The following is a 13,825-nucleotide window of genomic DNA, read 5'->3' as shown; positions in this document are numbered from 1 at the left end:
CTCAGCCCCACCCTCTTCAACGTCTACATGAGCCCCCTCGCGGCCATCGCACGCCAACACAACCTCAACATCATTTCCTATGCCGACGACACCCAGCTGATCCTCTCCCTCACCAACGACCACGCCACCACCAGAGCCAGCCTACACGAAGGAATGAAAGACGTCGCCGAGTGGATGAAGAACAGCCGCCTGAAACTGAACTCAGACAAGACGGAAGTCCTCATCCTGGGATCATCTCCCTCCGCCTGGGATGACTCCTGGTGGCCCCCTGCCCTGGGCACCACCCCCAAGCCAACGGACCACGCACGAAACCTGGGCTTCATCCTGGACTCCTCCCTCTCGATGACCAAACAAGTCAACGCCGTCTCATCATCCTGTTTCAACACCCTGTGCATGCTCCGAAAGATCTTTCGTTGGATCCCCACCGAAACCAGGAAAACGGTCACCCAGGCGCTCGTCACCAGCCGACTTGACTACGGGAACGCCCTCTACGCAGGAACCACAGCCAAGCTTCAGAAAGGACTCCAGCGCATACAGAACGCCTCCGCACGACTCGTCTTGGACATCCCCCACCACGCCCACATCTCCGCCCACCTGAGAGACCTGCACTGGCTCCCCGTCAACAAGAGAATCACGTTCAGACTCCTCACCCACGCACACAAGGCTCTCCACGACCTGGGCCCCAAGTACCTCAACAACCGCCTCACCTTCTACACGCCCACCCGCCAGCTGCGATCGACCAGCCTCGCCCTCGCCGCCGTACCATGCATTCGCAGAACCACCGCCGGAGGAAGATCCTTCTCCTACCTGGCGGCTAAGACATGGAACTCCCTCCCCATCCACCTACGGCAGACCCAGGACCATCTCTCCTTCAGGAAGCAACTCAAGACCTGGCTTTTCGAGCAGTAATGGACCCCCACCGCCCCCTACCCAGCACCTTGAGACCCTTGCGGGTGAGTAGCGCGCTATATAAATTGTTGATTGATTGACTGATTTATATCCATCTGGGTCATGGGACATTCCTTTGTAAGATGGGCGTGGAGACAGACGCTGTCGACTGCACTGGGGGTCAATTTAGGATTGGATGGTGCACGCTATCGTGTAAGGTGGGAGGGAAAGGGGGTATGTGCTGGTCAGAACTTTTGGAGACACTGCAAAGAATGAAGGGACGGGGTTTTTGCCTGGATGTACTGTTAGTGCATCTGGGTGAAAATGACTTGGTTAAGAGGACAGGACTGGATATTTTACGTGACATGAAGAAGGACTTGAGTATCGTGCGCCAGCAGTGGCAGGGTTGCCATGTAGTTTGGACGGCTTTTGTCCCTCGGCGAATGTGGAGGGGAGCACGAAAACCGGGGCAATTGAGAAGGCGAGGAGGAAGATCAATAAGGAGATGCGTACGTATTGCGCAGAACAGGGCTTTACATACATGGAGCATACAGATATCAGGTTTGAGGACAAGGAATTTTTCTGGGGCGATGGCGTACACCTGTCCTTCGTGGGTATGGAATTGTACCTGCTCCAATTAAAAGAGGTGTTGAAGAGACTGTTTAAGGAATCCTAAGTGCACTCAGGGTGCGAGGGACTGGCGTCCCTTGGGGGGGCAGAAAAGGAGAGGGGTCTTCCTTGTGGTCAACCCCTCTCCTTTTCTGGTGGCGAAGACAGAGAACGGGCACATGACAGACGATAACGGATGGGAAGAAAATATGACAAGACAATTGCAGATTGGACGAGGGTGGACAGTAGCAGGGCTACGAAGATAACATGGAGCTTTAGGGGCTGGAGACTTGCACGCTCAAGATGCTAGCAACTGACTATTAAGGTACGAGACAGATTAAACAGGAGCAGGAAGAAAGAAGGACTGGACTAATGAGCGGCAAGTTCAAAGAGGGGAAGGGAGGGCGGAAGGTGGGGCAGGGGGGAGTGGTCTGATTGGAGAGATTATGTATAGCGAGGCTTTAGTTTTGTAAGGCACAAGGCCAAGGGCAGAAAAATTGAGTGCTCCTGTTTCCAATAAAGCAGCCTTTTACACACAAAAGGGAGTAATGGTGCTGATTTATTCTCCCGCAAGGAAAAAAATTGACTTATCTGGCTGCCGAGCAGCAAAGAAAGAGGAGGTTAAGATGGTGGCAGTGTCTATGGAAGGGCTGAGTTGTTGGGGATTGAGCCATGTGACACATGGGGTTCATGGGATGTGTAGTTTTTCATTACAGTTTTATTGTTATTGTATTTTATTGGCTGCTGTGAAATATGTAGGAAAGTAAGAGAAGCATAATCGGAGCCTCCGGTCCTGACACAGATTTGAAAATTCTTGTTACGAATGCTAGAAAATTTTACATTGCTCAGCATGAGTGCAAAGAAAGAGGGTAGTTTTTGGCGCCATGATGTTTATACACAGTGTTGTGTGCCATGAGTGGCGTTAAGTTACGATGTCATTTAGGATTGTGCAAAATGAAGCTTTTCCAAAAGTTTATTCTCATTGGCTGTTGTGTTGGGGATTTTAAAAACAGCATAGAAGGAGAAGCGTAATCCTTGCCTCAATGTCCTTAAAACAATTGGAAATTCTTGACGCGTAAGCGACAAACTTTTCCAATGCTTGTATGATTTACTGCTGAACGGCATCTGAGTGACTGAGGCCTAGGTCTTAAAAGTTTTCGTCCCTTCAAAGGTTAGCGCTCTAGTTCTATATATTACAACGGTGACGTGTCTGATGGCGTTATAACTGTGGCCATACCAGGGACAGGCAAAGAAGTGAAGCATCCTTTTTAGGCTTCGAGCAATTGACGCCTTGCCTGACTCTCAAATGGCAGTTTCCGAAAGAGGAACTATACGCATGCGCGACTCCGGATTTTAAGTACCTATTCGTGTGAGGCAGCAATCGGCACTTTCGAAACTATGCTTAACAGAGAGTAGAAAAATAAATATTTTGCCGAGCATTAAAGCACATGAAGTGGCTGATTTCTGCATCTGACTTTGATGTGTTGATTGCTTTAGTTGGCTTTAACAGCTTGACGAATCTGCGGCACGGGGAACCGTATCATCTCGGAAGTGGCTAACGGGCCATTTTGTTTCCGGGAAACGGTCTGAAACCAAAATGGCCGCAGAGTGACTTCCGGCGACAACTTCCGGCGGTGCGGATCTACGGTGACAGTTGCGGCGGGCCGGGCCCTTCCCTCACCCAGACGGCGGAATGTATGTAGCCGGGCCACGGAAGAGCGCCATGAAGCAGCCGGCGGGGGTGGTGGTGGCGGCGGCGGTGCCGGCCCCCGAGCCTGCGGCTCCCGAACCCCTCGGGCCCAAGGCCGACCTACTGGTCTTCGGATACGCCTGCAAGGTCTTCCGCGACGACGAGATGGCGCGATACCAGGAGCGTGGCCGTCACCTCATTCCCTGGATGGGCGACCCGAACACCCTGATCGATAGGTCGGTTACCCGCGCCCGGCCCTGTCTCTGCTGGGGAGAGGGGGGCGGGTGTGGTGGTGCTGGGGCTCTGCTTGTGTGCGAGGCTCCTGGAGGGGCCTACCCCTCTGCAGCCTCCTCTGGGGAGTACTTCGATCCTTTTCACATGCTCTCACCGCCTTCACGGAGTGGCCCACCGTGCAGGGAGCCGTGCCCGCCCCGGTGCACCTGTGGCACCTCGTGCCTGCCCCCACCTGTGGCTGTGAGGGCCCTGCTCGTCCTCTGGGGTACACTGGCCTCGACGGTCCTTCAGGGAACCCCCACTGGCATGCCTGCCTCCCTCAGAGGCCAAGGGCACCCCAGCTGGCCCCCCGCCAGAATAGTCTCAGGTCCCACCATGTCCATTGATCTGCCTCACACTTTGCCAGTCGTCTTCTCTCCTTCTCCCTTGACTTGTCTCCATCCGATGACCACATGCACCGCTGCATACCCTTCACCTTCATCACAATTGCATCTCCATTGCATTTTTGTTAATGTCGGCCTGCTTGGGCTCTCTTTAGTGACTCCAACGACACTCAAATGTTAAAATTCAGCATTTATTGACAGCCTGGCTCCCCTCCCACTTCCACGTTGGGTGTCAGTTTGGAGGACGATCCACGGCAGGTTGACAATGGTAAACTTGCACTGGAGTGGCAATTATGATGGGGGACACAGCACCCCCATTCCTTTTTATAACGTTAGTTTATGCAATTACATGCACACAGAAGTATCGACATGCAACAGTGATTCTGTGCAATGGGAATAAACTGAAAATGAGTATGTATCGCCTAACAAGTATGACACTATTATATGCAGAGATAAGCATAGCAATATATTGACCGAATAAAATGACCTGAATGCCATGTTGGAGTTCATTTGCCAAAAATGATGCTGAAGGTAGGGAACTAGAGGGGAGAGTATCGCCCAACCGCCCCAAGTCCCTGAATTTTTAGCTGGTGGTCTGCCTGCATCCCTGTATTGCACCCCACAGTGCCATACAACTGGCAGGGGCACACCCTTTTCAATTGGGTGATTCTTTTAACATTCAATATTGTTGAGTGTGTTCTCCTAATTGGTTCATTTACATTTAACCTAGCTAACAGACCTTAGGGTACAGATCGGTATACAGGGGTTTAGAATTTAATTAAATATCTACTTGTCCATTGTACAGGTTGTATAATAAATATACTTGCCCCTTTGGTGCCATGGCAGCAACCTCATGATATAAGAGCTCTTATATTAGCCTCTCTGATTATACCAGAGTTCATATTATAAAAGGGTTTGAATTCTAGCAATTCCTTATTTTGCCACTTTTCTGCAGATCTACATACTGGGACCAGAGATAGTGGTAACCGATAGTTCCAGTGCTAGAATGCCCTTTTGATTCTGTGCAGACCTACTGACTTGCATGTTTTGGGGTTTTTCACCAGCTCTTCGCTAATATTTTCCCAAAATGAGAAAGATTTTAAATTTACTCCTGACAAGGGCAGATGTAAGAGTGAACTTGCCAACACTCAACAGATTTTTGCATTAGCAAATCTCCAAAGCATGTAGTTCACAAATATTTTCTAGGAGTACAATTTCCTGGCCTACTTCTGTAAATTCTTGTGAATCCATGAAAGCCGTAAACCTGCACTAATGCAAGGACATATACCATTGGTGCACTTCAGTGACTTTAATTCGTTCTGGGTATATATAAGACCTGGGGTTGTACAAGACCTTTTGTTTTTATTAAAATTATGTCTCTCTCGCTCTCGGCTGGCTTCACTGTGAGTGACCGCATTCAGCTCAGTAGTTTTTTTGTTCAGTGCCAGGAACTACTGTGGGAATGTGTGCTTTTCAAGACTGAAAAATATTTTTGCTTTTTATAAATGTGTGTTGTAATGGTGACACCATAGTGACTCCCACAACAATAAAGTTTTACTAAAACAATGTCAGAATAGGGTACTCATTTGGCAAAATTAAAAGGCTGACCAACAATGTCAGCCCTATTGGCTTTTTTAGTGCTTGTTTATTTTCGTGTTTCCCATAATCTTGTTGAAACTGGTTACATTGATTTTTCATTAGGAATACTTTTAGGAAATACTGGCGCACAACAACATATTTTACTAAATGATCCTTTGAAGAAATGGTATGTCAAATTCCCTAGTGCATTTTTGCATGAGCATTTTATTTTGAAAGCAAAGCATCATCAATCTTGCTTTCAAGCTTCTGCTAATTTTTGCATCTAATCAGAGAGTATTCTGGGAGCATTTCACACAGCTTCATATTTTTAAAATTTGCAAACGTGTATACATATTTTTATACTAGATCGATTGTTAGTAGTGCAGTCCAAGCTTACATTTACTTAGTGCTCTCCCTAATAATAAAGGCTTTGCATTAATGAACTATAAATACAACTTTGAACTACATTAACAGAGGAACACACATTTTACTTCCACCGTAGGCAATGCCTTTCCCTGATCTGTAATGTGGTACTGTAAACTGTCAGCTAAAGGGTTTGTGCCTAATGGCTGTTGGGCTTACTTGTCCCAAGGACAAAATAACATAAAAACTTGTTGCTCTCTACCTCAAACAGTATGTCTTGGGCATCAGGCAATGGCATTTCCATACCCCTGTGGATAATCTGTTCGCACTTGAGAACTCCAGCGATATCCCTTTTCACACCCATCTCTGTTGGAACTGATCATGCATTCTCTCCTTCTTTTGGAGCTTCCCTCTTGTTGGTACCCCAGTGTGTGGTCTCTTCTGCCCCGTTCCCAATTCAGTTTCTTTCCTTTTTGCCCCATGCAGTTTTTTTTGTAGGCATGTTGTCTTGCATCCTGTGCCATCTTGCACTAGCCCTATTGCTACTCAATCTAAGTCTTGCTCCATTAGCCTTACAGTGCCACCCCGTTAGTCAACTCTTGTCTACAACCGTCAACTGTACTATGTGGCCACTGCTACCCTCGCTGTCTGTCTTGGCTTCGCAATACTAGTGCCCCCAGGAGACTCCGTGCTTCACCTTAGCGGCATCTAAAAATTGGCCCCCGAGATGCAAAACTTCTTTTCCTCTGACAACCGCTTGGAAAGTCCACAACCACTTTCTGAATGGTTTGATCACCATAAAAATCCATTGTTAGCGGTCTTCACAATTTAGCATTTATTGAACAATGTTTACTCCGAAAATCCAGTTAAATGTTGTCCTGCAGTTCAAAGTCCCTGTATTTGCCCCTTCAGTTTGCTCACCGTATAATCACGGCTTCTTGGTTTATTCTTCGGTCCTAAGTTCATGGACACCATTGCGCAGAAACTTGTCTGAGGCTCATAAAAACAAAAGTTTTTTTTTTTTTTTTTTTTTTTTTTTTTTATATAACTACAGAACGATTTTTATAGGGTGCCTCATGCCCTCTTGTTTCAGGGATGTCAGTCAAATTTCCATCGCATGAAGTTTGATGGGGAAAGCAAGTAAAAAAAAAAAATACAGAGATGATGAAAAACCTCCATAAAGCCACTGTTTAAAATTGTGTTGCAGTAAAAGTTAATTCGTTGATATCAATCACTGGCTGCAATTTTTCAGCAAAGTAACATTTAAAGAAGTATTTTTAGAACACCTTTGCAAATGGATGAAGCTGAGAAAAAGCACAAATGTTAAATATTTTTTGGTTTGGTGCTCCTGTTTTAATGTTGGTATTAAAAACTATGTTGGTGGTTCATGATTGAGTCCGACTACAGACTGCTAAGCAGTTAAAATTTACCGAAATAGAGCAAATGCATTACATGTTATTTAACTGAGGCTAGTAGGACCGGACAACAATTGTCTTTTTTATCATGTTGACTCTTAACTTCTAAATCAGGGGCATCTTGCACTCTTGCTGTTTGTCTGTAGCAGCACTTCACCTTATAATTGGCATATATGCTACATTCTGTTTGATTAGCAACTGTACATTAATTTTCTCTAAAGATGCTACATGTTATCTAACCATCACCTATTTTTTCAGGTGTTTTTTTCCATTTTATTTTTTGCAGTTCACCTTAAACTGCACAGGTTTGCTGCTGTTCCAATACTTGTATCTCTCTCTCTGTCTGTCACATAACCTAGAACTTGCTTCCTCAGCAGCATGGCTTAGGGTCGAGCCTAGTCATGATTTATTCGCCGGAGGATGCAGCTTTCTGTGGCGAAGATCTGTCCTGAGAGGTGAGACTTGCAGAAAGAAGCAATGAAACTTCCAGCATTTGGTTCTTGCGGATAGGTATTTATGCTCTGGTTTGTGTTAATGTAAGCTACTTAATACTTCCAGAAACAATATTTCTTTTTCAGTGTTTAGTTGAACGATTTAGGGTAATATCGATATTGAAACAGGTCCACTTTAAAACTGTAAGAATAATTTACTCAAACTGTAGTTTTATTGTACCATTTTTATAGAGTTTTTTTTCCTTTCAAAAATCATCTTTTCTAGCTCTTAAGCAGTGTCTACATCTCTTAAATCATAAATACAGATTTTAGAGTCTAAGTAGGTGGGCACTGTTCAAATAGATATTTTGCTTAAAAGTAAAAAGCGAATGGTAACAGGTAAGTTTTGTCATGTCGCGGAACGAGAAAGGCAAAGCTACTAAGTTGACCAGCGGTTTCATATTGCAGGTATGACGGGCGTGGTCACCTGCATGACCTTTCTGATTATGATGCTGAACACACTTCTTGGAATCGTAACTACCACCTGTCTGAAGAGGAAGCAAGAATCGAGGCTCTCTGTGATGAAGAGAGGTATTTAGCCTTGCATACGGACTTGCTTGAGGAGGAGGCAAGGCAAGGTACTGACCACGAAAACAATTCTGAAGTATACGGTGTATCAGAATGTACTGAATAAAGTAATAATATACTTCTGCACATATACTCACTCTCTCTGATATTATCTGTTTGACAGTATCCAGTGGATGGGAAAAGCAGGAGACTTTGCGTATCAGAGAGGACCTCAGCATAGTTTATTTGTAGACCCTCAGAAAATCTGCCCAGCTTTTGAGGGCAGGCTGGAATTTGAAACCAAATACCCTTTAATTATTCTTCACAGGACTGTAAATGAAAGCTAGTATTTTTGTGTATTACTGTCTCATTTTCAGTGTCTTGCCTGAATTCTGAATTTTAAGAAATTCTCAGGAAAATTGCGTGTCCTTCCATTTTCCTGCCAAATGTTGACCTAAAGAGTTTGCAGCTGTGCCCTGCTGTGGTGTTGAAGGTGGGGGCTAGTGGTGAGAGCATGTGGAAGTTTTAAGTACTGGACATTCGGACATTCAGATCACATTGCCCCTCCAAGGTCTTAGTTAAAATGCTTGTATATTGTTTTAAAGAGCAAAATAAATGCCTTGTTGCCATCTTTGGAACCTGTGTCATGGTGGCCTACTTAGCGTGCACTAATCAGTTGATGATTTTGTGCACAGTTATCAAATACGTTCGTAAACTGGAAGAATTAAATCTGAGGTACTCTCGACATCAATGCTTACTTTATTACCTGTTGTTTTTCTAGTCACCTTTCGAACGCTTTAGGCCTGTGTTCAACTTTAACTGCATTGTGCTAACTAGAACATGTGTTTTCCTTCAAGAGGAAGAATACAAGCGCTTGAGCGAAGCCCTTGCAGAAGATGATGCTTATAACTCTGTGGGTTTCTGCTATAATAGTGATTACTATGACCCATCACAGCCCACAGAGGAAGAGGAAAGCCAAAAAGAAAAAGGTACAGAAGCGCGTCTATATTGTTGGAATATGATGTTGAAGGTGTCTGTTAAATTGCCTGTATTTATGTAGTGCATTTCTGTTTGTATGGCTCTGCAACCCTTTTGATGTCTGGGCACCCTTTATGGTCTGCTTGTGTCAGTCTGTGAACATTGTATTTGGCTGTATTTCATAAGGCTTAGAGGTGAATCACATTGATTAGCTGCTGGCTAGGTGACAACAGTTTGTTGATAACAGATTAGATTGCTATTGGTTTGGCCTTAAGTACATTTCTGTTATTTAATCCTTATAACAATACTTGTAAGGCTAGCACAGCCCTTGTTTTTTTTTTGTCACAGGTCAACTTGCCACCTAGTAGCTCACATTAGGAAGAACATCTAGCATACATTCAAAGCTTCCCCAGGTTGCCCACCCAAATACACCTGCTAGACTTCGGTGATCGCGATATCCCTAAGCCTACCCATCAATCAAAATGTTTTATATTGGCTCTGTTCGACCTGTAACCTCTCATCCACGCTGTAGCAATCATTTTGCTAACCCTGTCAACATTACAAATCCAGAAGTTCGCAGTTCCAAAAGTAAGCTTCCTCAATGAATTTTTGATGTGCCTGGGAAACATTGAAATTGTCCACCTTGGAAACACTTAACCACCCGAAACCTGCTCCAGAAAATATTAGGATATGTTGCATCAGCCATTCCAACTTTAAATGGCTGTCAAAAGCTCTTAGTGCCATTACTGCTTCCGAGCAATATTGTGCTTGCCTCGCATCAGGTAATCAAAATGGTTCACCAAGGAACTTTATATACTCAAATCCAGTAACAAAGCACTTAAAAATGTCTTAAAGCCCTAGACCAGTACGGTGGAAACCCATAGACTCGTCAACTCATGAACTATAAAAACTATATCTAGAAGCCAAGAAATCTCTTGTAAATAAAGTGTGACAGGTGCCACACTTGAATGCCAGGCTGCTAAAAGTGAAACATTGGGAGCACAACACGCCTGTCTTTGTGCCCTTGCACTGGCTCCCAGTGCCTTGACAGATCATATTTAAAGCACTCTGTAAAATCACTCGAGCACTAGATGAAGTCTCAAATCCATCTCACTCAAGAGAACAGTCTTCTTTCTCAGTTCAGCTCAAACCACCTAGATTCCTGGGAGGCATTCAACTATTGTCTCTTTCAGTTTTCTGCCTATGGGTGATAAACAGTCTCCAAGACAGCACACAGCAACTACAATAAATTCGAGTCACATACCCTTTAAACATGAGCATGCTTCCGCGCAGCACCTCATTTACAGCACATTCAGACCACGTGTGAGGATCTCACACACCCTGCCTAGCTCTGCAACTAAACATACAGCTAGACATCTAGTATTTGCTGCAGAAAGATTGAGTGCTATGATGCCTCGTGTACAGCAGTTCTATGCTATCCACGTTCCATGTAACATAGCAGTACACATTAGACATGCTTCCATTCTTCCCGGGCCCCGCCTATATGCCAATCACAAGCACAGCAGGACGCCAAAGACCTTAAGTTTAAGCTTTCACAGTTCATCAGCATATCCATATTAAATTATAGTCACACTTTATCATACACACTATAGGCAGTTCTTGACACCATCGCACACACTACACAGCCCCAGGCCAAATGATTACTCGGGTCTTGCAATGTTCACATTATATCTAGGCTAAGTTATGTTCTTCAAGGGCCTCCTCACACAAAGCGTTTTGGGCACTTAAGTGCTAATTGCCTTTGCAGTATTTAAGAGTTAGGGCTACCCCATAATCTAGACGAAAAGCTACAGATAAGATAAATAAAACAGAGAGATTATCGGGGGTAAATCTATTTAATCAAAGTCAATAATGTATAAGATTATTACAGTAAGTAAAACAATTGTTTTGGTTGACTTACCCAATGCCCAATCAGTAGAGTTGAGAGCTATCAGGTTGCTGTCAGGGGATTGGTGAACTGAGTCGCTGTTGAAACAATCACACAATATTGCAAGCTTTGTTATATACAAAGAGTTGTAACTAAATGATGCAATAAAAGATACTAAATAAAAGTAGCATAAGAGACTGCCTGGGTCTGGAGAAAAATAATTGTATAACAAACAAATAGGGAAATGTGTTGTGGGAAACTGGCACATTAATTGGCTATGAGTGAACAACTCTTGTGTCCCCTAGTATCATGAGAAGTGCATTTGTGCTGTTTCACTGTTGGACACTGTAGTTGAATCTGTTTTACTTCCAAACTGACTTGAGGTAGAATCCTCATCTGTGCTTCGCAGAGAAGATGGAAAAGCCATTCTGGCTTCTGCAACAGGAGGCAAACTTTCATGTAGCGAGGCTTGATGAAACGCTACTGGGGAAGGGGCAGAAAGAACCATTCACCATTTGTTTGCTATAAGAAGAGACACATGTAAGTATCTGAAAATGAGCTGGAACAGATCAAAAGGCACTCGGTGAGTGTTCTTCATGGTTGAGCAAAGTTTGAGTAGGTTTATTTACAGGAAGGGCATGAGGAGAAATCTTCATATCCATGTAGTTTGTAATAAAAAGTTTCATTTTCTTAGCTGTTCATTGTTCTCAGAAGCTTGTTTCCACTGATTGTCAATGTTTTTAGACAAACCAGTACAAATGGTATACTCTAATAAACGAGGACCTCAGCTAGGACTGAAAGCGAACCAAGACGCGGAGTCTATCAACATTCACACGTTGCACACTTTTCCATATTTAAAGAAAAGCCCTAGATTGGCTGCAGTTCTCAAGATTGTGTAAGAAAAGTACAATCTCCAGGTGTGCATGGACTGCTGGCTCAGAGGTTTCTTGATATTTAAAAGTAAGTAGCGCTTTCTCAGCCTGCATTTTACCATGGAGCAAATTCCTGCTGTTTTGGAATTTTGTTGTTTCTAAGTTTATTGCTCAGTGTTGAAGAAAACTCACGTGTTGAGTCTGTAAAATGTTTATTATACCAGTTAATAATATTCTCTGAATGACAGTATACTGACAAGGTTATTCCCCCAACCCCTATACATTAGTGGTGAAGCTACGCTACCGGAGAACAAGAAAGACACACGCTGCCAGCCGCTATAATGTGGCTACATTCTCCCCAAGAGAACAAGCAGGTGCATAACTGAACTCTCGTGAGTGAATAGATGGCCTTATGAGGGACACCGACGGAAAGCAGTTTAGCAGAGCCTGCTAGTTTCCAATGTTCATGTCTTGGGGCCAGAGCTTCACACGACTAAAGCTCAGATGTGGGCACATCCGTTAAGTTACGTCAACGTAAGCTTGAAGTGTGCCTGCAGCAGGTTACAGTTACATTAAACAGGACAATGTATTTAAACTCTTTACACACCTAGGTAGCTGCTAAGTTAATTTAGATTAATCAGTTCTAAATCCTGAACACAAAATTGGTATTTGTGGATTTTTTTTTTTTTCTCAAACATGAATTCCACTTATTCAGCTCAGAAAGGTACACCTTTTTAATTAACTTATCCTGATGTTTGTGTTATACAAAGGTAAAGAGGAGGAAGGGAGAGTTTCGAGGCTGATAGTTGTTGCAGAATCCTCGAAATTCCTTCAAAGTCGTAACTTGATTGGTTTTGCAAAAGTTTGCAACGGTGTTTCCTACCCTGGATCTGCCCCTAAACTGATGCAAATGGCCCAGATAACTGTGCTTTTATGATGATGAGTCAATCCCATGTTTACTGCGGTTGTTGAAAAGCCACAATTTTCAAAGCTTCCCAAAAGTATTCAGCATCTTTAGTCTTGCATGTTTGGTACAGCACTCGACCAATCCAGAGTGTGATCTCCATGGAAAAAAATAAATCCATTTTTTTTGTAGTTTATGAATTCTAATTGTTTCAGTATTTTGATATTGTTTACAATTTTGTGAAGTGTTTACATTTTCGAAGCATCCTGCTCTGTAAACCTCCAGTCCCTACACGTATGAGCAATTTGCTCACATGTACTGTTACACATACTGGTGTAATATCTGTGAGAGCTTTAGAAGTGTACATTTTCACATTACGCTTTGAGAATTGTGCTGCAGCGACTCTTACTGAACCTCCAAGAACAAAACATCCAATAAGAATGTGCATCCTTGTAGCTGTTTGAACAAATGTTCCTGCAGTAGGAGTCTCTTACATTGTGTTTTTTTTGTTTTTGTTAGTGGAACCAGTGGTAATTGAAGAGAGTGAGGAACCCTTCATAGCTCCCCTGGGGGCGAACGTGCCATCCGATGTTGAATTGGTATGTCTGCTTTCAATGTGAAATGTTACTGTAAATTGGAAAATCTGTGTTAAATGCCCAGTGTACATTTTGTATACAGTATATATTTGTAATAGCGTGCAGAGGATGTCATTGAACTTTGTGATTTAATGTGAAGAGAGAAACGGTATTTGTCATGTTAATATACTCTTATTAGAAGAGCACAACTTGCATTTGTGAACAGGCAGGGACCATAAGCTTGTAGCTGGTACTGTTTGCCCCTTTTCTGCAGTGCACATCATCAGAAGCTTGTAGCTGGTACTGTTTGCCCCTTTGCTGCAGTGCACAAGTCTAGCTTGTATCTGGTATTGTTCACCCGGTGCTACAGTGCACAAGTCTAGCTTGTAGCTGGTATTGTTCCCCCGGTGCTGCAGCGCACGGGTCTCCAGAAGCTTGTAGCTGGTATTG

General features: G+C 43.8%; 1 protein-coding gene across 4 annotated transcripts in view; it reads left to right on the top strand.

The window, feature by feature from the left end:
- The first annotated feature begins 3,085 nt into the window (after window positions 1–3,085).
- The window catches only part of SFSWAP (splicing factor SWAP), a 474,828-nt gene continuing 464,088 nt past the window's right edge, over window positions 3,086–13,825 (top strand). For 2 of the 4 annotated variants that reach the window (XM_069215345.1, XM_069215349.1), the window contains exons 1-4: window positions 3,086–3,423; window positions 8,060–8,229; window positions 9,016–9,147; window positions 13,320–13,399. In XM_069215345.1, coding sequence (XP_069071446.1) covers window positions 3,191–3,423; window positions 8,060–8,229; window positions 9,016–9,147; window positions 13,320–13,399 — 615 coding nt within the window. In that variant the 5' untranslated portion in view covers window positions 3,086–3,190. Of the gene's footprint in view, window positions 3,424–7,449; window positions 7,616–8,059; window positions 8,230–9,015; window positions 9,148–13,319; window positions 13,400–13,825 lie in introns of those variants that run through there. The other 2 variants (XM_069215346.1, XM_069215348.1) reach the window with 2 other exon arrangements.

This window comes from Pleurodeles waltl, chromosome 11, assembly GCF_031143425.1.
Source record: "Pleurodeles waltl isolate 20211129_DDA chromosome 11, aPleWal1.hap1.20221129, whole genome shotgun sequence".
NCBI classification, from domain to species: Eukaryota; Metazoa; Chordata; class Amphibia; order Caudata; family Salamandridae; genus Pleurodeles; species Pleurodeles waltl.
Note: the sequence above shows the minus strand (reverse complement) of the source record. Positions and strands in the feature narration are given on the sequence as shown.